Below are 27858 nucleotides of genomic sequence, written 5' to 3' on the forward strand. Positions count from 1 at the left end.
ATATTAACCTAATATAGATAAAACCAGGAGAAGAGAGACAATTTACATGGGGATATTTTGGAGACTGTAAGATCCTTTAGTCTAATGGCTATAGCAGATATGGCTTCCATGGTATGGAAATAACAAGTACTGCCCCTTAATACCCATAACAGAAATATGCGGCTGTAGGACACGTAGTGATCCACAAAATGGTTCAGTTTTAATAAGTTGGAGGTTAAATGGCTAGTCTTTTGAAAGTTCATGAATCTGGGTTCTCATTTCTTTAAAACTCCTCAATTTAGTGATCTGCTTTTTAAGTTCTCATGAAGAAAAAACATAATACCTGAGAAAAATTATTTTCCAGCTCCAAAATATACCTATTAAATAAAATTATTCAATATTCCTATGACCACCACTATTACTAATTTCTTTAACAGTTGCTATATATGTATATATATATATGTATAGTTTATATTATTCATGTATACTATGTATACTATGTACATTATACGTTACTTAGGTATAATATATAAGATGCTTACCATGTTTTAAGTGTACAGTTCAGTGAGGTTAAGTACCTTTATGTTATCGTGCTATTATCCCCACTATAAAATAATTTAAAAATATCTAGTAAACTCCTACCTCTATGGCATTTGCTTAAAAATTCTATGACTTTGAAACTGTGTCAGCCAAGTTTAAACTTACGAATGGATGGATCAGACATCACGACCATGACGTAAGTGTTGGATGTGAATATGTCAATGAAAGCAGCAAAGTTAGAATTCCTGACTTCCATACTCTGGAAAGAGGCAGCCAGCTTGCTATGGGAGAAAGGAAAATGGTGGTTAAAGAAAAAAAAAGGACTAAGTTGCTTATTATGTTAGATATTTTTATAATGCTGTATCTTAATTCACCATGTTTTAAATTTCCATGGAAACTGTACTGATAAACTTAACATGTTTAGACAGTTCCTGATGAAGACTCAGAAATGCAAAGGGGCCTAAATCTTGACACATATTAAAAAGTGCTACCAAGGTTTTCTAATAGATTTTAAAATTGGCATGCAAGGTAATAGGCTTCATTATGGCATTTCTCTGTCTCCCACGCACACATAACATTTTTTCCTTACTTTCCCCCATTCTTCCAGAACCCTCACTCTTCACTGTTGAGTCCTTTTATCCCCAAAATAGTGCACCACATTCCCTTTTCTTCCTTCCTCCTAATCAAACTGGAGATATCTTCCTACTCTCTAATGGTCCCATTTCTTATTTTTATGACCTGCACAAAGAGACACAAATTTACATGGAGATTTTTCAAATAAGAGAAAACATAGTATTTGTTTGAGTAGCTTAGTTCACTTAACATAGTACTTCCCCTTCCATTTATTTTCCTTTTCCTTGTGATGCAGAGTATTCCATACTGTATATGCACAAAGTTTTCTTTAGTTGTGAATCTCTTGAGCACCAAGGCTGGATATGTTATGAAAATCTTATTAATAGATCAGCAATAATATGGGTGTGCAAATATCTCTGTAGACCAGTTGTTCTCAACCTTCCTCATGCTGTGACCCATTAATATAGTTTCTCATGTGTGGGGACCCACAAATTTCCTTTGTTGTTACTGAGAAACAGTAATTTTGCTACTGTTATGACTTGTAATATAAATACCTGATATGCAGGATATCTGACATATCTGACCCATCAAGGGGGTCATGACCCATAGGTAGAGAACTGCTTGTCTATACTATGCTATTAACCAATGTATCTGCTTTAGTAATGGTATCAGAGGTTTTTGTCATTATGGCTCTGTAGTACAATTTGAGATCAGGTACTACGATACCTTAAGTGCTGATCATTCTGCTTGAGACTACCTTGACTACTCAGGATTATGTGATTCCATATGAATTCTAGGCTGGCTTTTATAGTTCTGTGAAAACTGTAGTTAGAATTCTGTCATGAACAGCAATGAATCTTTGTATTGCTTTCAGTAATATCATCTTACAATATTAATATGGCCAATCTATAAGCATAAAAGGTCTTTCCATCTACTAGTGTCTTCTTCAGTCTTCCTTCTGTGCTTTTAAAGTTTTCATTTTAGAGATCTTTCACTTTCTTCGCCCAGTCTAATTTAGATCATTTTATATTTCATTAATTAATTAATTATTTTATAGGTTAATTTATTGGGTTTGAAGCAGCTGCAAATGTGACTTCTTTCCTGATTTCTTTCTCACTAAGTTTCTTACTGTTGTATGGAGGGACTGCTTTAAAATAATCTTTTTGAGATTATAATTACACCATTTCCCTCTTCCCCTTTCTTCCTCTAAACTCTCCCAAGCACTCCCCCCTCTTATGTGTATGTATTTCTAACTATAAAAATATAGCCTACTCTTTATATAATGACTACTGATTTTTAAATGTGGAATTAGAATCCTGTTACTTTGTTGAAAGTATTAATTAAACAATTATTCAGTTGAATATGTCATTTGCAAATAGAGATAATTTTTCTTCTTTCCTAAAGTCCTTTTTCTTTTTCAGTGTTCTGTCTCTAGTTTTGATCATTACACTGAATAAAATGGAAGGAGTGGGCACCCTTTTATAATTCCTGACTTTTAAGGAAATGTTTTCAATTTTTCCCCATTTGGTAGCATGTTGGTTATAGATTTGACATACATAGCCTTTATTATGTTGAGATACATTATTTTTATTCTGAGTTTTTTCAGGCTTTTATCATGAAAGGTTGCTAAACTTTACTGAAAGCCTTTCCTGCACCTGCTATATAATTGTGTGAGTTCTATCCCTATGATCATTTAGGTACTATGTTTTACTTACTTACATATGTTAAACAAACCTTGGATGTATGAGATGGAAACAACTTGGTCATGGTATATAATCATACTGTGTTCTATAATTTAGTTTTCCCGGATTTTGTTGACAATTTTTGCATCCATGTTCATCAGGAAAACTGGTCTAGGTTATTTTTGGTGCATCCTTATATGGTTTCATAGAATTAATTTGGTAGTATTCCTTCCCTTTATATCACATGGGACAGGTTAGGTAGGTTATAAATGTTTAGGAACATACCCATGTCTTCCAGATTTTGCAAGGTTTTATTTTTGAATAGAATTATTCAATGCTAGGCTGGAGAGATGGCTCAGTGGTTAAGAGCACTGACTGCTCTTCCAGAGGTCCTGAGTTCAATTCTCAGCAACCACATGGTGGCTCACAACCATCTGTAATGGGGTCTGATGTCCTCTTCTGGTGTGTCTGAAGACAGTGACAGTGTACTTATATATAATAAATAAATCTTAAAAAAGAATTATTCGGGGCTGGGGATTTAGCTCAGTGGTAGAGCGCTTACCTAGGAAGCGCAAGGCCCTGGGTTCGGTCCCCAGCTCCGAAAAAAAAGAACCAAAAAAAAAAAGAAAGAATTATTTAATGTGTTCCCTTAGAATACCCTGGATTTTATTAGATTCTGCTGGAGCATCTCCATTTATATTTCTGATTCTATTGATTTAATGATTCCTTTTTCTTCCATTTAGTTTAGCTATTGGTTTATCAATCCTGTTTAGTCTTATAAGGGAACATATTTTGCCCTTAGTCTCTGTTTTATTAACTTCTTCCCTGATTGTTATTATTTCTTGTCCCCTACTGCTTTTAGGTTTGGGTAGTTCTTGTTTTTCTTTTTTTCTTTTTCTTTTTCCTTTTTCCAAGTCAATGGAAGGGGATTTTATTTGGCCAGGTACGGCTCCAGCTTTATTTGACCTTCTTCTTGGGGCACAGGTTGTTGGTATGGCCACACTTCTTGCAACAGTTGACTGATCGAAGGTGCAGGTGTGTGTGGCACTTGCAGCAGATCATCTTGTCACCGTTGTGCTTCCAGACAAGCTGTTGAAGGGGTGGCTAGATGATGCCACTGCGCAGATGCAGCACCAGGTACAAGATGGACTCTGGATATTGTAGTCGGACAGGGTGTGGCCATCCTCTAGCTGCTAGCTAGCCTCTGCCAGTAATGTGGGATGCTTTTCTAGTTTTGGATCTTGGCCTCAACATTCTCTGGTGTCACTAGGCTCAACATCAAGACTGATGGTCTTGTCCTTCAGGTTCTTCCCGAAGATCTGCATGTTGCTGTCTGCTGCTGGGCTGCCTCGTTGAAGAGAAAGAGGATAGCTAACCAGAAACCTTCCAGTTCTTGTTATTTTTTTTTCTTTTTCTTTTTTCCAGAGCTGGGGACTGAACCCAGGGCCTTGCGCTTGCTAGGCAAGTGCTCTACCACTGAGCTAAATCCCCAACCCCTTGTTATTTTTTAAGACATCGAGGTACATCAGTGTTATTTGAGATGTTTTTAAACTGCTAATGCATAGCTTATACACTTTTCTCTTAGAACTGCTTTAACTATATACAGAGATTATGATAAGTTGTACAATCATTTTTATTTGACTTGAGGAAATTTTAAACTTCCTCTTTGATTTAGTCTATTACCCAGAAAACATTCATTACCTACAATTTCTTTGTGTTTCTTTTGTTCATTTTAGTTTTGGTCCCAGTATTATTTGACAAAATACAAAGAATTATTTTAATTCTTTTGTTAAGGCTTATTTGGTAGCTTATAATGTGATCAGCTTCAGAGACTGTTCCATGAACTGCTAAAAAGACTGTGTAGTCCATGGATGTCAGATGGAATATTCTGCAGATATTTGTAAAAACATTTAATTGGTGATATGATATAGCTCTGACATTTACTTGGTAATTTTCAGTTTGATGACATATCTAAAGATGAATATTAATAGTACCACTATAAAGACCCGTCTGAATGTTCATACCCCTGTATATTTGTTTTATGAAATTAGGCTGGCACAGCCATTCTTCTGCTTCTATTTGCTTGAGTAGACTTCTGGCCTTTGGCTATATGTTTATAGCTTTCTTTGCTAGTGAGGTGAGTTTATTGTATGCAACAGTTAAGTGAAGAACTGAGGACATTAGATTTAAGGTTTACTATTTCCTAGAGGGGCTATTCTATTGTGTAGAGGTGATGGGCTCCCTCCCAGATCCTTTTTTCTACATCTTTCCCTCATGGAATTTACTCTTCCTGTGACCTCTTGATTGAGACTATCTTTTTTACTGTGTATAGTATTCTTTTTTGTATTATTTCTCTATTAACTTTTAGAAGATAGCTTTCTTGTACATATAGCCAATTTTAGTTGTCAATTGTTTGGCTTCAGGGCTTGAACTATTTCATGGCATGCTTTTTCAGCTTTTAAGCTTAGTGATAAGAGATGCTATGTGGGGCCTGGAGAGATGGCTCAGATGTTAAGAGCATTGGCCGCTCTTCTAGATGTCCTGAGTTCAATTCTCAGGAACCACAGGGTGGCTTACAAACATCTATAGTGGGATCTGAAACTGTCTTCTGATATGCAGTGTACATGTAAATAGAGCACTCATATACATAAAATAAACAAATAAATCGTAATTTTTTTTTGTTCTTTTTTTCGGAGCTGGGGACCGAACCCAGGGCCTTGCGCTTCCTAGGCAAGGGCTCTACCACTGAGCTAAATCCCCAACCCCATAAATCGTAATTTTTAAAAAGGCATTTTATCCTATACTGATTTCTCCTGACGGCTTTTAATTGTGTTTCTTTGCTTTATATTTCTGGCTGATCTGTCATGGAAAGGGTCTTATTTTGGTCATGGTTACTTGCAGTCACTTGAGTCTGGCTGTCCATTTCATTGAACATTCAGCTGATGCCTTTACAATTTTAAAACTTAAGATTTATTTTATGTGTGTGTGTATTTTGCTTAGATGTATGTCTGTGCACAGTGTGAACACATGTTCAGAAGAGGCAATTATCTTCTGGAACTGGTTACAGATGGTTGTGAACCACCATGTGGGCACTAGGAACTAACTCAGGTCTTCTACAAGAATAAGTACTCTTAATTACTAAAACATCTCTCCAATCTGAGGCCCTAACATTTATCTTTTTTAGGTCTGGGCTCTTGAACATATCCATGGTTTGGTCATTCTAATACACACACACACACACACACACACACACACACACACACACACGAATATATGTATATGTGTGTAATATATGTATATGTATGTATATATATGAATGCATTTTGTCCTCTATTTTTAATATTCTTTTTTCTGCACCATTTTGTGTGATAATGATTCTTCCCATTGTGCTTTCATTTTCTAACGTTTACTTTGATTCTTTTTCAGAATCTCAATTTCCTTAGTGAAATATTTTCTACATGATTTTTGCATTTCCCCTTCACACCGCCGACCTTGCTATCCACTTTGATAGCTTTAGTATCTAAGCCCTGAATTGATTTTCTTACTTTGTCTGATTACTTGAGTCCTCTACTTGAATATTGCTATTTCTTAAAAGTAGGACTCAGAAGGCTTTTTGTGGCATTTCAGGTATCCCTCTAGCTTTGGTTTCCAGTATGGAGGAATTATCTGATGATGCTTTCTTGTGTTTTCTGTCTCTGTTGGGATGTGGCTTCTAGTTATACTGTTTCTTTTTCTTACTGCTTTCATTTATTTTATGTGAGTCATCATGGAGAGCTGCCTTTACTTGGGTTTATATTCCTCACAATTATTTAGCAAGTGAAACCAATCCAGTAAGAGAAGCAATGGTTTCAAAGCAATACAGATTTTAGCTTGCTGTAAAAAACCCTTCTGTCCTTCATTTATGTCTTTAAGGTTCAAGACTCAGGTACCATTGGGAAATATATCTTAGTTGTTTAAAACTAAGGTTATTAATAACTAAAAAATAAAAAGAGGAAGGGGTGTGGAAAGGGAACAAACAGAATAAAGTATGATAAAAGGAAAGTACAGAGCTACAGGTATGAGAATAAAGAAAACCAAGAATAAGTGTGGGGAAAGGCCATTATAAAAACGTATTCTTCTATGATACAATTTAAAAGGAAAGCATTAAACAACTAAAATACAAACATGTAAATGAATAATTACATGAAAATAATAAGTAAAATGAGACAACAGTTATTATAATGTTAGTATTTCTTCCTTTGGGGTGAGTACAGTTCCTACCCACTTTGGCTGTCTCTTTAGCTTATTCTACAGACAGACAGCTGTTAGTCTCTGCTATCTAAGCAAATTATAGGGGTATTTCTTCCCTGCTGTAAGTTATTTCTCTGTTGCACTTGCTTTCTGTAGGAGTTTCCCAGTATGAAACAATTCATCTATCAGCTACAGCCTTATCTTTGTATTATCCCTCTTTCCAGTTTCTGTGAGGAGCTTTGTGAGGCCGAGGCTCTGAGGGACTGTGAAAGGAGGGTCTATACTCGTATTTACTTCTGTCATGTACTTGTATTTACTGTTAAACCCAGATTGCTGATGTGTATTTGCTAATGACCCATACACCTTGCCCCCAAATCCTTGTGTCCATCTATAACAGCAAGCCAGGTTCAACATAATTCTTTTGTGTTGCTTGTGCAAGCAGTGCTGGCGGGGGAGTGCTTTCGATTCACTCTTCAGGTTAGTCCCTCTGGGGCTCCTGATCGTACTCCCTTGTTGCATTCCTGGTATCCCTGGGAGTCCCAATGCTCATGGTGTACCCAGTTCCTGGCTGTATCTCCAAAGCCTGTCTCCAGACCAGTGTTCCTATGACCTGCATGCTCAGGAGGGGACAGCTTCTCCCTAGTCTTATTAGTGCCCTTGACCCCAGTGGAGGCAGTGTGTGTATATATTCCCATCTAGTTGCTCTCTGTTTCTACTGAAGATAGCTTTTCCTATCTCAAGCCAGCTTATTTCTTTTCTATGTCTGCACCCCGACTCCCACCCCATGACAGCACTTTGAGCAGTTCTGCTTGGATGTTGCTGTGTCTTACATTCTTTCCTTCTTAGCAACAGTGTTTCCTTTTTAAAAATCCAGGCTTTTCTCCTTCACCAGGTCACAAGCTCCCCCTTCCTTTTCAAAGCCTTCTTTGATATTCTATTTCCCAAATGCTATCAAACATCATTAAGGGATAATTAATTGACTTGTGTATTTTTATATGTTTTCTGTATCAGTTTGGTTCACATAATCCATGGATTTGCCTTCTTTTTTTTAATTCCTGAATTTAGTAACTTAGTCTTTGGAGTTCCCATGAGGAACATACTATTCTTGTTCAATTACTTTCCATATTCAAAATATTCTCCTGTTATGTTTCTATTAACAGGACACTTCACTCGTAGGCTCCCTTAGACCTCAACTTTTCATGTGATTTAACAAACTACTGTAAACATAAATGTACAGTCAACTACAGTTTCCTTAAACCTCAAAAACTGATAAATATTATCCAGAAACTAACAGTTCACATTTATAAAGCCACTTACCTACAGCTCAGCTTGAACTGCTTAATAATGTTGCTGATTTTCTCAAATCGGTGGGCATCTCGCTGTTCTTTACACTGATAGTGAGAAATCACCTGTGAAAACAGATATCACGATTTGAATCTATACAAATACTCACATCACTGTTACTGATTAAAGCAGACATCTGGAGCCGAGCAGCGGTGGCGCACACCTTTGATCCCAGCACTTGGGAGACACAGGCAGGAGGAGCTCAGATTTAGAGGCCAACTTGGTCTACAGAGTGAGTTCCAGGACAGCCAGGGCTACATACTTGTCTCGAAAAACCAAAATAAATTAATTAATAAAAACAAATAGAGAAGTAAATACAACTGACACATGTGAGACCTTTGGTTATGCTGGTAAGCAATGCACATTCAGTACAAACTCCATTTTAAATTTTCCCACGTTTGGAATATACTGTACGGTACTGTCTTGTGAATCTGAACAGCACCCTGAGTTCCACTTCACAAAGATAAATCCTGGATTGCAAAAATAAAGATCAGATCATTTTCAGAGGATTTGCATTGCTACCCTATGGTGCTTGGGTTAGACATATTTAAATTCATTTTCAGGTTGAGAGTTTACTAGAACATAACCTTATCCTAAATCAAGGAGCATTTGTTGTTTTTCTCAATTACCTTAATCATTAAATTTTACTATAAGACTATCTCATAAGACAGTCTTTAACTTAAAATAGAATAAACTGGAAAGAAATAAAAATATTGAGCTGCTCTTGAGCAGTAATTAACATTTTAACGGAGTCTATAACATACTAGTTGTTAAAATCATATTTAAAACCTTTTACTACATGATCCCAAGTACTGACTACCATAAATGCATGTATTCAGGACAGACACCCGCACCAGCTAAAAATATTTTAATAACCCCTTCCAATTTTAATAAAACCACAAGCACTCTAAACGCTGAATAAAGTTGTTCATTTCTAGCAGAAGAAAATCCACCTCACTTGCCAGAAGAGAATTCACACAGAAATCCTGATATAATGTTAAATACTTGTAATAACAATTCTTATACCAATGATAGAGCAGATATATCTTGCTTGAATTTACCTTCCTTAGTACAATTATCAGTAACATATAAGCTTGTTTTTATTTAAAGAGAAACAAAGCTCTCTGTTAGGAATAGAGTCTGCATTGTCACTGTTTGACCATGTGTGGTAGGTAGGTATGGCAAGGGAATAGTTCTGAAAACAAACAGAACAGCTTAGTTACTTATTGGTATAAACATTAGCTAGAACAAATTAGGATGAGTAGTAATTTCAAGGAAGTAAGTTGTACCAGTGGTCTGACTAAGAGAAGTCCTCAGGACTCAGCCTGAGCTTCTAGCAGGAAGAGTGTGTTTTCATAAAGAAAGAGAGGGGAACTACACATATATATTCTCTATCTTCCATTGCTTATTACAGGCCAAGGTTTGTGCTTGCTGCTTACCATCACCCTGTCCCATTTTAAAGATTTATTTGTTTGTTTTATTTATACGAGCACACTGCTGCTCTCCTCGGACACACCAGAAGAGGGCATCGGATCCCATTACAGATGGTTGTGAGCCACCATGTGGTTGCTGGGATTTGAACTCAGGACCTCTGGAAGAAGAGTCAGTGCTCCTAACCACTGAGCCAACTCTCCAGCCCATTGTTGGTTTTTCAAGACAGTGTTTCTCTGTGTAGCTGTCCTGGAATGCACTCTATAGACCAGGCTGGCCTGAAACTCAGAAATCTGCTGCCTCTGCCTTACAAAGGCATGTGCCACCATTGCCCAAAGGCAATTAATATTATTTTTAAATGTAAACATTAGGTAGGAGAGATGGTTCAGTGATCAAGAGTGATTCCTGGTGTTCCAGGGGACACAGGTTTGATTCCCAGTACCCATGCCAGGCAGCTCATAACTGCCTATAAATCCAGCTCCAAGAAATCTGAATACTTTCTTCTGGCCTCCATGGGCAACCAACACACAAGTGGCAACCCCTAACAGACAGACAGACAGACAGACAGACAGACAGACAGACACATACATACATATAAAAGTGATTCTTTAAAATACATGTATGTATTATACAGGTTTTTGCATCACTCACAGCTGTACAGCATACTCTGATATTTCTGCCAAATTCAATTAATAAGAAAAGTAGGGCTGGAGAGATGGCTCAGTGGTTAAGAGCACTGATTGCTCTTCCAGAGGTCCTGAGTTCAACTCCCAGCAACCACATGGTGGCTCACAACCATCTGTAATGAGATCTGGTGCCCTCTTCTGGCCTGCAGTCACATGTGCAGGCAGAATGCTGTACATAAAATAAATAAATCTTTTTTAAAAAAGTAAAACTACCAATATTTTTCTTAAAAGAAAAATGCTGTGCATTTCTGAAGGTTCTAACAAGGCATACCTGCAAAAATCTAAATTTTACTAAGTACTAAAACGTGATTTACCAAAGGAATTTTTCCACACCACTGTGGATGGTATTGTTTTATAAATAGAAACATACATGCTATGTAAAAGGGAGGTAGTTCTTCCTAAAAGTAGTAACACGGTATTCTCTGACTACAAGAAGGAAGTTTGAGATATAGCTGGAGAGCGGAAAGTCCTTACCAGAAAGGTAGCTCTCTCAAACAGAAGTACTTCATCAGCCTCAATAATTTCAGCAAAATTGCGCAGGTTCATTTCCAGTTGCTGAACATTGGGAATCAGCTGATAAACAATGCTGGACCAAGCCTAACAGGAGACAAGTACAATTGACTATTACTAACAGATAGCCAGTTCCAGGCCTTTGAAATGAGTAAATACCCTACAAGATATAGAGAGCAGAAAACATTGATAATTGGGTGAAAAAAGTACAGATGTTAAATACAACAAAAGTGAAAGAAGAAAATTAATGTAATACTTGATTTACACCTCCGAGTTGAATTTCTAGAGTTCAAACACTTAGGAAATGCTGGGGAAATCTCTTTCCATGAGTAAACAGTAATTGAATGACATCCTTGGGGAAAAACTTGCAAAGTTTGATCTATTATGCTAAAACCCTTCTAATCCAGACATCCAACAAATATTGAAGTCCAACATTGTACACAGCTTTAAAAAGAAGTAATGCTATATTAAACATACATCTAAGAGTCCGTTTTCTGAAAATATCAGAGCCACGATGACAAGTAGCCCCTCCCTTCAAAGATATAACATGTCACTGTAGAAGAAATGACTGGAATTGTAATTTTCAAATGTTCGGTGACATCTGTAAAAATTACTGGTTCATTTGATTTTTTTAAAGGCCTATCATGTCTCTGGGTGAAGCTGACTTCATCCAAGAGTACAACTAATACAGTAATACATGCAGATGAAATTGGTTTCACTCTCCTAGTATTCTCTTAAGGTGCTTGTACTTCTCTGTCCTTTACGCTCACTCCTGATTTGTCTGGTTAGGTGTACTATGTTTTTCTGTCTCCTAGAAGACATGAGGAACCTTAATGTAACCATTTGTGTATGTGACAGCATCCAATAGACAATGAATACTTATTGAATAAAGCATAGCAGACAAATTTAAGTCAGGTCTATGCAGCATTGATATAAGGGACAGTAGTAGTGCCATGTCTCCAATTAGTCTTATTACTTAGGCATAGTGTTCCAAGTTCACAGGTGGGTGTTAATGTCACTACTGAATTTCCCTTGGAGAAGGCACCAAAGCTAACCACAGCAGAGACATTGTCACTCACAGCAGTGTTGTGATTGGCCAATTATCTTTGGTCCTGTTACGTACTGCCATCCTTTACACCGCAGTGGTTCTACCAGTGTGTCATGTCCATCCTTATTCACATGCTCTATGGGAATAGGGCTCTGAGAGAAATTTGGCCCAAAGCAATCTCGAACAGTACTTCCTAAATAGGTATCTCAAAATAATGTTATTAGAGTGAGCCTGGGTAAACATAATACTGAGGGGGGAAATGAAGTTGTTAAAGAAATCAATTGCTATTTTTCAAAAGTCCAGTGGTTTTCTTCCTTGCAAGTGAGGGTTCTGTGCTTCTGGTTGTAGATGCTTGTCAGATGAGTTGATACTGAAGCTCTAGTTACCAGTACAGAGAAGGATCCTGTCCTACGTAGAGTCACTTGTCAGTGAATACCAGAAGCAGTCTGAAGGAACGATCTGACCAACGGGAACACAAAAGTAGTTAATCTTTAAACCACTGGTAAGCAAGAGAAATGGAAGAAGCAGAAGCCTTCGTGTCACTAAGTAACTTCCACTTCATCCCCAGAACTACTGAGAGAATAACCTCTAAACTGCAAACAGTGTGGTGATCATTCCAGCAATGTTATCAGTGAGGGTTGGCTGCTAACCATATCATTTCCAATTTGACATGAAAGCTGAACTTACAGTATACAATGTACATATCACATCTCATTAGGAGTCACTTTTCCCATTTCTCCACTGAACATTTTTCTTCTAATTTAGACTGTCTGAATTTAGGCAGATTAGTTAATCCCATTAGCATGTAGAAGGATCTGCACGTTAGATGCAACTACAATAATCACTGAGATCACAGTGGGTCAAAATGCATGGTGGATGTTAAAGAACACTTTTTGCTATGACAAAGAAGAGAGAAGCAGATTAATCATATCCACATGGCAAGTTCAGTGTGGCTTGGTGACAATGTTTACCCGATATAAGATTAAAACCAAAATCTTTTGATGTTAAGCTTGATCTTCTTTGAACAAAATGTAACATTATTTTCTTTTTAGTATAACAAATCTAGATGCATATGAAGTTGTTTCAAATATTTTAGTTTTGTTAATATCTTTCTAACTTTTATTCATGCTCTTAAAGGAGAGACTTAGGAAACATACACACCTTATACAGAGTTTCATCCCAGATAGATGTTCGGAAACAAGAACATTCTAACGGACGCGATAAACGCCTTAAGTCTTCTTCTCGTTCTTTAAAAATCTGAATTAAAAAATCCAACAACCTGATGAGCATATAACAGCTCTACTCTTTCACTGAAAATTTTTGAGATTTAATTATTTTATCATATTTTGACCAGGACCTCTTACTCTGTCTTCATAGGAATCTTGAGTATTATTATTTCTCAAAGAAGAATTGTAAATGTATTAATGACTATTACATTTCTTCAGGCTTATCCAAATTTAGTGAAATATTCATAGAGATCACTATATTAAACAGTAAAATCTATCATACAGATCTTAAAAATACATATATAATCCAATTTACCGAATCTAGGTAATTTTAATATGGCAATACCAATATTAAAATTGTGCAACTTAAAATACATTTAGTTCTACAGTATCATAGACATATTCTTTTTAAACCATATATTATTCATACATATGTGAGCATATATATGTTTAGTGTATTAATTTACAACACATTTATAACCCACATGAGCAACTAAGCTCTAGCCAGCTAGTTGTTTCCATGTATACATCCCCACCTATACAGAGAAAATATCTATATCAAATATGGACTCAGACCTTCCCCTGAGTAGGTGGATTGCTAATTTTTAAAGTACATCTTAAATTAAAATGTAATTACATTACTTTCCCCTCCCCTTTCCTCACACAAGCCCCTCCCAAGTCCCCTTTCCAACTCCTTTCTTGTCTCCTTTCCTTTTAAAATTAATATTTTTCTTCAGTTATTATTGTTACACACACACACACACACACACACACACACACAAAACACAGCACAAATATATAAATGCAACCTGCTGTGTTCATTTTTGCTGTTTGTGTATATTTGGTTTAAGGGCTGACCACTTTTTACTAGGTAGTCAATTACTGTCTAATTGGACTTAAGGGCCCAAAGAGGGAAAGCATACCTGGTACTAGAAATCTAGTTAACTAGTAGTGAAGTCATGGATCTTAGAAGAGAGAGAATCTACTACTGCCACTTTGATAGACCAGCATTAATTCCCTGCTTTATTTTGAAGCTTATCCTTGTACCTACGATAGTAATTAGTACCCCTAATCATGAAGGCCCTCTTACAGCAAATGTAGACCATCACAAGCAACCACAAATGGACACAACATATTTTGAGGAGCCCAGTCCCAGTAGATCGTTCATCACTGTTCCTGGATCTATGGCTCAGGGAACATTGCAGAAGAGGCAGAAAGAATGTGAGAGCCAGAATACTGGAAAATCTGCCGTGAAACACTCTCCCCTAGACATGTCTAGACCGCCTCTTTATTTCATGTACAACACTGAACTTTTATAGCTCTCTACTAGTATGTTGGCCTACTCTCCAATTTTCATACTTGCTAGCCGCCATCTGACTCCATGTGTTCTCTTTCTCTCTTAAAAAAACCTAAAAATTAAAACATATTGCTATACCCATAATTTAAAGAAGCTTCTTGCAGTAGATGGTAACTCACAGAGACCCACAGCTGCTGGACATGGTGCCCAGAGTGAGAAACTTTGGTATACTCCTCCTCAAATGAGATGTCTTTAACCCACACTCCTATACCAAAGGCTCAGGCAATGTACTCAGAAGAGAAGAAAGATTCTAGGTAGAATCTTAGGATGAGTTTTCTGAATTGGTTTTGATATGACTGACATTAGTTCTCTAATCAGATAAGAATTAAAGATGCAGTTTCAAGAAGTAATGAGGACACTCGAGAGAGCCTGGGGGCTGATGTGGAATTCAGATCCTGAATCATACAATGTTCTGGCAACCACATATGTGGTTATTTTTGTCAAAATGAGTATAACAGATTTGCTAGCTGATCCTAATTTTGCTGTATGAAATGGACAATGATAAGGATGAGCTCAGATTTGAATATTCAGATCAATCATAATATAGATGACCTGAAGTCCCTAGATTTGCCCTGAAAGATACTTTACTTCCTCCAACCACAGGCCTGTGATTGCTGCAAAGTAAACCTGGACTCTCATCTCATGATCAGATAAATTACAGTGCAAATTAAATGCCTGTCTCCATGTGGTACCTGCTTGGAAAGCATGGCACTGGTTTTGGAGACTGGAACTGAGCTCATAGAGGAAACTTGAGGAAGTTGGGATGCCTAAATGCTCAACTCTGCCCATAGAAGCAGCCTCTACATTCTAATCTAAGCATAATCCAACCTCTCCTTAAAAAAAAAACCTAAATGGCCTCCTTGGAGGTAGCTACAAAAGAGTTTTTATTCATTTCTACCATAGCCCTTTGCTTCTAGCACTATACAGATTCAAGAATCAGAAGATGTGTAAAGGTGAAATACACAGGCTCTACAAGAGCTATATGATTTTTCTAATATAGACCAAAATACAGGGATAACTGTGAAAATAGGTATGAATGCTGTAGAATATGGTAGAAGGAGCCTAACACTCACTCAGGCCAAATTTATTGATATGGATGCAATAAGCAGAGGATTTGTAGGTGAAGAGTTAAGAAGGCATTCTGTTTGTTTAGTTCTTGGCTGAGACATTAATCAAAGCATAATCTATACTAACTGCCGGAGCTATGGGGCTGGAGAGATGACTCAGCAGTTAAGAGTACTCGCTGCTCTTCCCAGAATTCCTGAGTTCAATTCCAGCAACTACATAATGGCTCACAAAGATCAATGAGATCTGGCGCCCTCTTCTGGCATGCAGGTGTACATACAGAGAGAGCGCTCGTACATAAAAAATGTCTTTTTAAATAATGTCAGAGCTGCATTGATCTACTACACAGGAAGGAATTTAAGTGCTTAGGGAGATGACAATGTTCAAGGCTTGTCATCTACAATCTATTCATCAATACTGGGAACACAAAGCCAATGAGAAACAAATTTGTAAAAGGAAACCTGCCCTAACATCCTTCCTCAGCACTCTGATCACTTTCTTCTGTAGGCCAAAACTTACAGTGGTAATTGCTACCACTTAGTTGGGAAGCCTAATAAAGGGAAAGTTAGTGCTAGAGTAACTGGCAATGTGGAGACATTTTATCATCAAATACAAGGAGGGTAAACTTATTTGATTGGACAAAAGAGCCAAAGTATCAACTCACAGAAACCTAGTTGATCTAGTGCCCTTATAAATGAACTAGATGGTATATTTACTACATTCTTATTTTATCTACATAAATGAAATAATTTATGTCAAATGATCAAAATCCTAACATGAATCATACAATGTCATGGCTCCTCAACTGGCATCCATCCAGATTTGTGCCACTTTGTAAATCCAGAGAACCCCTGGAATGAAAGAGAAGGCTGGGTCAAGTATAGGAAGGATGCGGACACAATTCAAGTTGCCAACCAGTTTCTGTAGAAGACATGGCTATTGGAAAGTGGGGTATCACATACTGACAAAGTTTCTGAGTGCAGTTGCAGTGACAGGACCAAATGTACACCATACCAACTCATCTATTGATATAGGAATCAATGCTTCTTGTTGTTTATGAGGCTACTGATTTCTTTCTGTTAACTTTGTACCCCGCTACTTTGCTGAATGAATTTATAGCTGTAGGAGTTTTCTGTTGGAGTTTTTAGGGCCTTTATGTAAAGAAACACACCATTTGGAAATGAGGATACTTTTATTTTTTCCTCTCCTCTATGTATATTCTTCCTTTCAGGTCTCTAGCCCATCTTCTCTGCTCCCCAGATCTCAGCTTACTTCCAGAAGTGGCTTCCAGAATCAGTTGAGCTAATTCCTTAAAAGAAATGTGTCTTTGTCTTTCTATACACAAACACATCTGACTGGGTTTGTTTTTCTGGAAAACTCAAGCATACATATTAACATATAGTTGAGGATATTTGTATGAACATTTAAAATACAGTAAAAGAAATTAAAGGTGATTAAAACATTCAAAAGGAGCTCATTTCTGGGTTAGCAGCACACATGTAATTCTAGCTCCATGGGATCCGACACACTATGTGTTACGGAACATGTTTTCCTTACTAAAGTTATCACCAAAAATCCTTTAGTATGAGGCTTTCCTTAAGGCTCCAAACCAAGGGCTGGGCAGTGGTGACTCATGCCTCTAATCCCAGGACTTGGGAGGCAGAAGCAGGCAGATCTCTATGAGTTCGAGGCCAGCCTGTCTACAAAGAGAATTTCAGGACAGGTAGGACTAGCCAGACAAACCCTGTCTCTAAAATAAAACAAAACAAAAACCAAAACAAACAAAAGTCCAAGCCAAGGTGAAACGAAATTCTATACAACCCGTATACTCTAATACTCCTTTCCTTGGTTCTCTATAACATAGAAAAGCCCCTTTTTATCTTAAATGTTAATATCTAATGCTCTTATTTTATACTGAACAAACTGAAGGTAGACTATATCTTATCAGACTCAGAATCTCATAGATAGATAAGAATTTGCCAGTTTTACTAAACCTCTTAAATAGTGAAGCCCTGGAACATTTTGGGTTATAAGGTAGTTAATGTTATGTGTTTTTGTTGAGGAAATGAAGGTTGACAATTGCTACTCTACTATCCTTAGTCATCTTTGAGCTACACTCCTGCATACTAAGTCATTTATGCCAGTACAATTGTGAGGGGTTGTGAATAGGGCTTGACACAATGTGGTACACACTTGAACTGGTGCATATCAGTTTCCTAAATTGATCCAGTGACAGCAGCAACCCCTCTTCATCTTACTCCTGGTGGGCCTTTCAGCAATGGTAATACAACAGGGACAGCTAACTATTTTTTAAAATGATAAAGGTTACTTAGTGAAAGTACATGGTCAAAGGCTTACCTCGGTCTGAAATACAGAATGGTATAAATTGACCTTACTTTATAAAGGAAGTCTACAAAGCAGGATAATCATTTGGTACATCACTTTTTCAGTTTCTTACCAAGTCTCGCTGATCCTCCTGGACCAAATCCATTTTGTGTACCAAGCAAAAGATTTTGGCTTCTGGGGAATTCTGCAGAATAGCCTCAAGGCATGACTGATAGTAGTGCATGTCTTTCTCGAGTTCACGGCTCTCCACGTCAAAGACATAAATCAGAACCTCCACATTTCGGAAGATGTTGTCACGCTGGCTAGTGAAGTAATTTTCCATGAAGGTGTCTTGTCTGTTAAGAAAAAAGTCTAGATAGTAAACAAATCTTCTGTTCAGTCACTCCTGCTTGAATTCTTGTTGCTTGATCAAGTGAAAGATGATCTTAAACTTTCATTCAAAGAGCAACTAACAGCCTATTATGGTAAGCTTTATCTTACTCTACTTCAGAGTCATAACTTGCAATCCTGTAAAATCCTCTGCCATTCTTCTTATGTTTTGCTGTTCTTGTTATTGCTGTTGTTCTGAGACTCCATAGCCCTGGCTAGCCTAAAACCCACAAAGATCCACCCACCTCTGCATACTTACCAAGCCTGGCCTCTCCTTGGTTATAAACACAGTTACCTTCTGTTCATTCTTCGAGTGGTTAGCAGTTTAACTCATGAGTGTTTTACATGTATTGATCACTGATGCTATTTATTGACCTTTTCATCTATAACTCCAGCTTGTTTCTTTATATTTCAATCCAATCCACAATCCTCATAGAAATTGTCCCTGCCTTGGGCCAGCTCCCTCATTGTAAGCTATCAACATATCCCTCTCATTTAGAACACTTACCACAGGCGTGATGCTATACTTGATTAGTGTTCCATTCTTTGTACAGTCAGACAAGAATCACCCCTGATATTATCTCCCACTGTCTTGCAGCTTTTAAAAGAAGCATGGCACATGCTTAATGAACATTTGCCAAATAACACTAGTAAAATAGTCTACACTTATGAAAATGATTCCAATGATGGCTTTTTAGCAGAATGTTACCCTTTGCTCCTAGGTTGGCTGGCACTTCCCAAAACGATTTCAAACAGCTGGATAGCAATAGATTAGTAGTGTCATTTAGTGGTGTATATGGGGGTGGTGTTTACAAATTTCTAATCCAACACCTTACTAGTTAGAGCTGTGTGACCTCAGAAGAATTATATTTTCCCTGAATTACAGATACTTGATCTACAAAATGGAATTTCATATTTTAGTACCTAAAAACAAGGAACTTGTGTAACTGTTGACAAAGAATAGAGAATTGGAAGCAATTACAATGAGGGATGATTTTTATCCCCAAATGTTAAGACTATTTAGTTATTTATTTATTCTTCCAAAACTACTCACTGAGCATCTTTTGTATGTTTGGAGCTGGGATATACCCACCAGACAACAACATCTATTTTGTAAGACACTATAGTGTATATTTTTATATATTTTAACTTAATCATCATAACCAACCTATGGGTATTATTTTGCTCTATTGTATAGGCAAAACCACAGCACAGAGGGTTTGACTAATATACCCCAGACAAAGAACTTATGCTCATAATCACTCTGCACTGTTGCTTCGACACAGAGGCACAGTAAGTGCAAATTTATGCTTAGATTTTTATGATTGCCCTAGTCATAAACCAACAATAGGTAAATACATGCTCAGAATCCAATCTACAGTGACAAGACTACCTAGAAGTAATTACTAAAATGACTAAGAACAGTCTGGTATAGTACATAATAGCCAAGAACGTAATACTCATGTCAGTTAACCTAAAAAAGAAAGCTAATTTATGCTAGTGCAAAAGAGGCATGATCTATCCCGTAGTATACATGTTGAGCTTATATGTACTAAATTCCTCTTCAGTTAATGTGTCTTTTCTTTCTGACTCTCCTGACACATTCAATTTACTTTGAGTCCTCTGTAGTATACATATGGAGCTTATACTGGAGCTACTGAAATATGTTTTGTGTAGAAGGCATTTTCCAAGTTGTACAAACACAGATCTTTATTCATCAGCTGACAATTCTGAAGTGTTTTAGCCAGTGCACCTATGCAAATGATAGTTTTCTGGGTGTATTTGTCAGGCTGATTATACTAGATGACATCATTATTGCCTTCGGTTTCACAAATAAGTAGGCACATAGTACTTACCCACCACAATCCCACAGGTTCAAAACCAGGTTTCCCAGAAATCGAACATGAGAATGTTCTACATCAACTGGAAGATAAATGTTACACGTCTAGTATTTGTAGTAAAGAACATGACATTTAAGATAAGCAAAACACTAACCCATGGTGTTTAGAAGGACCAAAGTGGAGTGAAATGCTCAAAGCCATAACAAGAAGGTGATTTTTAGCTTAGTCATGTGGTTTAGTGGCAAGGTGGGCACCTATACTACCCTATGCTAAGGAATTGGCTCTTGTGTAAGTAATTTTTAAATTTCAGTAGTTTAGTACCCAAAGCAGAAACAATCTCCAATTATAATATTAATGTTAAAATTTAACACGCAAGACAGTGACATACACCATTTAACAGATATTCCCAAACCCACATTCTTTCACCAACTTCCGAACAAAACTTAAAGACAGAAAGCAAACACAAAACAAACATAAAACATAATAGAATTAACTCCTGTACTAACTTCCTTTTCAGTTAATGCATCTACTGATTTTCTTTCTGATTCTCCTGACACATTCAATTTACTTTGAGTCCTTTGTAGTATCTCTTAATTCCAGTCTTTATTTTATAATCCATCACTCAACATCAAGGAAGGCCCTTATCTCCTCATGCCTATACTTTAAGAAAGTCTTACTGACTTTACATCAACCATTAGGCTACTACAAGGTTCATCTTCTTAACACTACTTTGAACATATCACTCCCCATTCAAAGCACTCAATGGTTCCTCCATGTTTAATGGGGGTGCACTCAAGGTCCTTCACACTTTGGCTTCCAATCTACCTTTACAATCCCCAGTAATTCATATTAACAAATCCTCTCACTTCAGCCCAGGACATTTTTATTCATAGTCCCCCAACCCTATTACCTCCCCAGTCCTCAACATGGATTACTTTCAGGGGTCGCAAACTTGCTAAATCAGGCCATGTGAGCAAACCTATATCATAAAAAGCTTGCTAAATATGAGGGTAAACATCTACCATGGCCCCACAGAGGTGACAGTTACTCAACTATTGTTTACTTTCCATGAAAAATTATTGGCTTAGGTTTACTAGATCTTTAACATTTTAAATAGTAGCCTGGATTCTAGGTTATTATGAAAACTTTTACAGGAGATTATTACTTCCAATTTTTCTAAAACAGGCCAAAGAAAACGCACCCACAGGCCTCATCCAGCACACAGGCTGTTTGCGACCTCTGCTTTTTTAGTTCTCTCCCACTATCCATTGCTTTTTCTGACATTTGCTGCAAAGCCCCCTTCTTCCTTTCAGCGTTAATCCTAAAACCCAGACTAATTCCCATCTCCTCCAAAAGCCGTCTTTCCCTGATCAAAATCCCACCTATCATTATCGCTCCCTCAGAACTCATTTAAACATTTATTAAGCAACTACTCTCTGCCAGGCACTAAAAAACCTCAAGAAAGAATAATGGAAGATTTTTATCAGGAATATTTCTCAGCATCTAGCAATTTTATTCGACATAATTAACGTGATCATTAATTTAATCACATAATAATATTTCCTGTGTCTATCTCTAAGTTGTTACCTAAACTAACTGCTATCTACTTTTCTACATTTTTATCTTCTCATAATGTATAGATACAAACCATCATGAGAAAGGAAACCATACAGACTTTAGTTTATATAACAGCTCTATCTTTGAATGTCCTTAGGCAAGTCAAGAAAGCTTTTAGAATTAGCTTCTACTTCTGTTAAAAAGAGAACGTAGTATTGACCTCACAGGATTGCTGTGAGGATTCAAAGAGCTATATACATAAAGTGCCTGGCACATAGCAGATGCTCAAACTACTTCCTTTGTCCCCTTTACTTCCCCCTCCTTGGAAAAGGAATCATATCTTACATGTCTTTGTATTTCCAACAGAGTCTACGAGAGAGTAGGTGCTCAAACTGCTATTAATTTGAAGACTATGTATACGGTCTAGTACTAAAAAAAAATGGAAAGAAGTGCTACTGAGAAAGGGAAAGACAATAACAAAAGAAGCGACAGGATTCAGTGACTCTTTAGATATGGGCCATATGGGATAGAAATCTGGTTTCTACTCCCATATTACAGAAACAGTTCTCAAGTGACTATTGGCCCCACTGCCAAATCCAGAGGACTTTTTAGTCCTTGTCTCACTTTCTGCAGTATGACACTGTTGATTACTCTGTTCTCCTGAAAATTAATTCTTCTCTCTTGGGCTCTGGCATCACAGTTACAAAATCTTTGGAAGCTCCTCCCTCATAGGTTCCTATTCTTCTTTCTGTCCCATAAACGTTATTGTTCTTAGGGATTCAAAGTAGACTTCCCCAAAGCAAGATAACTGTCATAATATTACATTTATCATGTAGATACTAACTAGGCAACACTAGTGCACATTTCTCTACTATTTTTCTGACTCATATACTTTGTCTGTACTATAAATATCCCAAGCTCAGTATATCCAACATAGCTCATCTTTCCTTTCATTCCAACAAATCTGCTCCTTTTCAGTGTTCTCCACTTTAGTGAATTTAGCCAGCTGCCTAATATAAAACCGTTCATCCTTTCATTCTTCTCCCCCTCACAATTCCCTCCGAGTTCCTCAGAAGTCCTGTTGATTCTGCTGCTTAAGCAGATCCCTCAGCTCAGTAGCTTTGCACCATAGCTACTACCTCCACCCCAGTCCAAATAAAGCCCCTGCCATCCCTTAAAGTTTTTGAAAACTATAGAAATTTACTTCGCAGTTCCAAAATCTTGAAATTTCTGAGTTCCAGCCACCAGAAGTGTGGAAGTCTAGTGAAAACCAGTCCTCTGGCTTATAAGTAGTACCACTTTCTAGCCTTGCATCACTCCAACCTGTATCCACATTACAGACACAGTGATGTCTCCCAATTGCTGAGTTTTATATCAGTCTTTAAAAGGACTTACACATCCATGATTGTAGACACTAAGAAGGCCAGAATAGTAACCCAGAATTACTAATGGTGCTTGTCTCTAGAAAGTTGGCTTGACAATGAAGAATAAAAATGAACATTTTATACTTAAATAATGTTCAAAGCTTTCACAAGTATTATTTTGAATTAAAAATGTAAGTCTGACCATGCTCACTTTTTTGTTTAAAAATCTCTCATAGGTTGACAACCTTTCTTGGCTTATAAGACATTTTATATATAAGCCCCATTTCTTACTTCCCTGTTAAAGTTTATGTTTCCTGTATGTCCCCTTTGGTTCTCCTATAACCTTCCTGCTCTGTTATTATTGGAGCAACTGAAAAGAATAAAGAAAAACAGAGCTTTGGGGAATCAAATTCACTTATGGGGCAGAAAGAAGAAAACATTATAAAGATTAACTCATCTTTTTAAAGCAGGGAGGGGTGGTTAAATGCAAAGGAAGAAAATCAGGGTAATGAAGCATTAAATAAAAAGCCAAGAGAACAGAATTTTGAGAAGATAGGAAATCTTGGAGTTGTCAACAGTGTTTGAGACTAAAATATTTCATAATCATTTTAGTGACGAATTTACCATTCCAAAAACACATTTTAATGTTTACCTAGTAAATTAATAATATCATCATTACTGTACTTAAAATTTCAAAGTTCAGGAGGCTTTAAATTTAACAAAATAAAACTTGACTTTTTTTCAGGAATGACAAACTGGGAAAACATTAACACATTAAAGGCAAACAATATTTTAAAAGTAGTATTCTTGTTTACTACCTTTAAAGCAAATCAGTAACTGCATCAAAAGGGATAACAAATACAAAGTAATGCACTACATATATTCTGAACCATTTCACACATTTAGCAACAAACACAGACCTTTCTTCATTAGTGACAAACTCATTAATGGCGATATGCTAAAACATTAAGACCAATATTTTTCATATATTTTTTACTATCTTTAAGAAAATTCAGGTAATACTAACCAAGTGTTACCAGTCAATTTACTACATGACATATCTTTTTTTTAAAAAAATATTTACTTATTTATTAAATATAAGTAAACTGTAGCTGTCTTCAGACACACCAGAAGAGGGCATCGGATCTCTTTACAGATGGTTGTGAGCCACCATATGGTTGCTGGGATTTGAACTCAGGACCTCTGGAAGAGCAGTCAGTGATCTTAACCACTGAGCCATCTCTCCAGCCCAACATGACATATCTTCAGGGGTGGGAACCTCATCCCACTGACATTATCCAGCAAGAAATACTTCCAGATATATACTTGTCGAATATATAGTCTGTTTTAGTGACTAGGATTATATAATTTAAATTTAAACCATTATGCTCATAATAATGCTGGTGGATTATGCCAAAGTATTTATAGTAATTTCAGGAATTCTGAAATTCTTTTTGTGAGACTATTCACTGGATTCAGGGTAATAAACCAACTCTGTTGATAAATTAGAAACAGGAATATCCGTGATAGTGAGAAAAGATGTTTCAACAAAGCAAATAGAATTTAAAGTATGAAGAAAAGGTCTTCCAGGAATTGATGAGTCGTGTAATGTAGACAGACTTTGTCATAATAAAAAGAAGAGTACAAACTGTTATTCCAACACTGACACTTACTGGCTGAATGTGATTAATTTTTAAGTTATACTCTCATTGACTATTAGAATAAAGATAATTGAAAACTAGAGCAAATGAGGGAGGGCATAAAAGTTACAGTAGTTTAATAAGCATCTTTACTGAAACCACACAGATACTAGCCCTATATATTTAATCTAAAAGAGAAAAAAATTGAATATGAAATCAAGGCACAAGACAGAAAAACATTTGGACAAGTACACTTTTAGAGGCCAGATGTCAGCTACAAGTATGACAAGATAGGAAACTATCTTGACCAACATTTTTGACAATAACTTAGATATTTATCAAATATAGAACTGTATATAGCTATGAAGGACAGCTAACATATCAAATGAGAGAATAAGTAGCTAAAATCCTTTGTATTATGCACAAGAAAACTGCAACCCAATGGTGTGGATTTCAAAAAAAAAAACATGAGCCATCTAAGTAAGGCTTAATTATTGAGTTCAAAATATGACCTGTACAAGAACAAGAGGATGTGTATACTTCATTAAAATACATACAAGGATGGTATATGCTTCAATAAAACATAGGCAAAGATGAGTTGTGGCTTTCATTATTATTCAGTAAAATGAAGATTGCTCTAAAACAAGAAGGTAGGATTTCATCATGTTAACAGCAAAGTAATGCCCAGAATCATAGATGTAGTAGGCACATCCTGCCCTGATTAGACCACACCTGCATCGAGTCTTATAAGAAGTCCTTAGAAGGGGGGTTGGGGATTTAGCTCAGTGGTAGAGTGCTTGCCTAGCAAGCACAAGGCCCTGGGTTCAGTCCCCAGCTCCGAAAAAAAGAAAAAAAAGAAGTCCTTAGAAACATTTTAAAAGTATGTCCCATGAGGAACCAGAGATGTTTAAGGTAAGGATAACAAAATTTGGGAGGTAGAAAATGGGTAAGATAAATTAAGATATTGAGTGTTCTCAAATATTTGTACAGAACCGAAGAGAACCATAGTAGGAAGGAAGGAAGGAAGGAAGGAAGGAAGAAAGAAAGAAAATCTATCTAGAAAATAGTTTTCTGATCACCAAAACTGTTCTAGTTATAGAAGTCTACACTATACTCCAAGCCCCCAAATAGAAATGTTTCCTCCCCCTTTGTATCCCAGAGTCTGGAATATGATGGGCTTGAAACCAGATTGGGGCACCTGAACAGTGCTAACTTGTTGCTAAAAGTACTGAACGTACTAGCATCCCAGATTGTAATCTGAAGGCTAGGCAGAGCAATGCCCGCCCTCACCCAGAAGCCAAGAACAAAGGCAGAATTCAGAAATGCTTCGATGCTTCAGAATGAAATGACAATCTGCATCAGAGTAGGGCACTCCCAGGATCCTCCATTCATTGTTCTGGTAGCCATTATAGCCAAGAAAGTCTATATTAAAATTCTAGCCATAAAGATCACTAAGATATTTCCCAACTCAGAGTAGATGTTCCAAGGAGAAGACCTATGTGTATTAAAAAAAAAAGAGCAGAGTGCAGAACAGGTATACTTCTCTCCTTACTATCCCTGTGTTTACCTTGGAATAAAGACAACAACGAACTCCTGTATTAAAACCATATTAGGTTTTAATGTACTCTAGTTAAGACCAATGATTTTCCCCTTGGTGTGAAAAGTTATAAACAAGCATTCTCCCCACAAAAAGAGCAGGCAAAGAGTCCCTATCCTTGCCCAAGAAACAGGAGGATACACAGGAAGTTAGCTGAGAACATTCCATTTCACAAGCAATCTAGAAAGGGAAGCAGCTCCCCAGGATAGTGAGCGATAATAATCAGAATTAGGCCACACACACATTCTGAGAAATGCAAAAAGGGAAAGCATGCTCCAAAGCAAATTCATCAACCTGTGCATTCTCAAGCTGCTGCAATCAAGTGTGTTATGCAGATTATTAACAGCCAAGTCACCTCACTTTACAATACGATGAAACATCTTACTTGTTGCACCAAGACGACGTGTGTCTCTGGCAATATAATTTGCAAAGATAATAGACCTCATGCTGGTCTTACCAGATCCACTTTTACCCATCAACAGCACCTAAGGACAAAGTAAGAAAAAAAGTCAGCAAGTCTAGAGCAAATCTAGTATAAAGGGAGCCATTTCTCTTCTGTAGTTGGCATTTTACAGATGTGTAAGTATCAATGACCAGTATGGATACCTGGAATTAAACCATTCCCCAGCCAATGGTGATAACATTTCAACAGCCAAGCACTTACCTGTTATGAGTTACACATCATTTTAGCAATAAAACTGTGGTTTGTTATTGTACATAATATTTATCTAGAACTACATTAGAAAAATACCACTTTAATACTAAAGCAACCCTATTCTCTTATAATCTAAGGACATCCAACAATCAGATTTCATATAGTATAACTGAAAAGTTCTCCCTATTTCTCTGTTTAAGGTCAGGTTTTTGTTTTCATTTCAGCCCATGATTTCATCCCTTCTACATATTTCTATAATTTTTATTTCATTATTTTCTGTCTCTTCTTAATTTTCTCATGCCCTATAAAACTGGACACTTAAATTACACATAAGACCATTCATGACTTTGCTTATTTACTTCTGTCTACCTTGATTCGCCTAGCCTGGAACTTTTTGCGTTCATTTACATTTAACTGAATGGCTTAAAGTCTTTTTGCTTCCAGGCATTTAGGGAGTCCTGGATTTACGCTGTATTTTCTACCATCCTTTATTCTTCTTTCTACTAAGTTCCAACTTATCCTTCCAAACTTGATTCAAAAATCATCTTGGGAATTTTCTCTGGAGCTGGGGTTGTAGCTCAGTACTAGGGTACTTACCTAATACAAGTGAAACCTGGTTTCAATCCCCAGTATCCTCCCTATAAAGTTTCTCTGACCTAAATGCCTTAGGCCAGCATTCCTCAACCTGTAGGTTGCAACCCCTTTGGGGAGTCAAACAACCCTTTCACAAGGATATTTACATTGTGATTTGTAACAGTACAAAATTACAGTTATGAAGTAGTAATGAAAATAATGTGGTTGAGGGTCACCACAACACG

At 36.9% G+C, this 27858-nt stretch overlaps 1 protein-coding gene across 6 annotated transcripts in view; it reads right to left on the bottom strand.

Moving 5' to 3' along the window:
* The window catches only part of RragB (Ras-related GTP binding B), a 50238-nt gene that overhangs the window by 19302 nt on the left and 3078 nt on the right, over positions 1–27858 (bottom strand). For 3 of the 6 annotated variants that reach the window (XM_039099416.2, XM_008773109.4, NM_053972.3), the window contains exons 3-10: positions 26771–26870; positions 22130–22213; positions 20243–20309; positions 18130–18352; positions 13185–13280; positions 10940–11062; positions 8322–8413; positions 685–800 (exon numbers count right to left, since the gene is read on the bottom strand). In XM_039099416.2, the coding sequence (XP_038955344.1) occupies positions 685–800; positions 8322–8413; positions 10940–11062; positions 13185–13280; positions 18130–18352; positions 20243–20309; positions 22130–22213; positions 26771–26870 (901 nt within the window). The remainder of the gene's footprint in view (positions 1–684; positions 801–8321; positions 8414–10939; positions 11063–13184; positions 13281–18129; positions 18353–20242; positions 20310–22129; positions 22214–26770; positions 26871–27858) is intronic. The other 3 variants (XM_063279758.1, XM_063279757.1, XM_006256775.5) reach the window with 1 other exon arrangement.

The sequence above is a fragment of the Rattus norvegicus genome, chromosome X (genome assembly GCF_036323735.1).
Source record: "Rattus norvegicus strain BN/NHsdMcwi chromosome X, GRCr8, whole genome shotgun sequence".
Taxonomy (NCBI): Eukaryota; Metazoa; Chordata; class Mammalia; order Rodentia; family Muridae; genus Rattus; species Rattus norvegicus.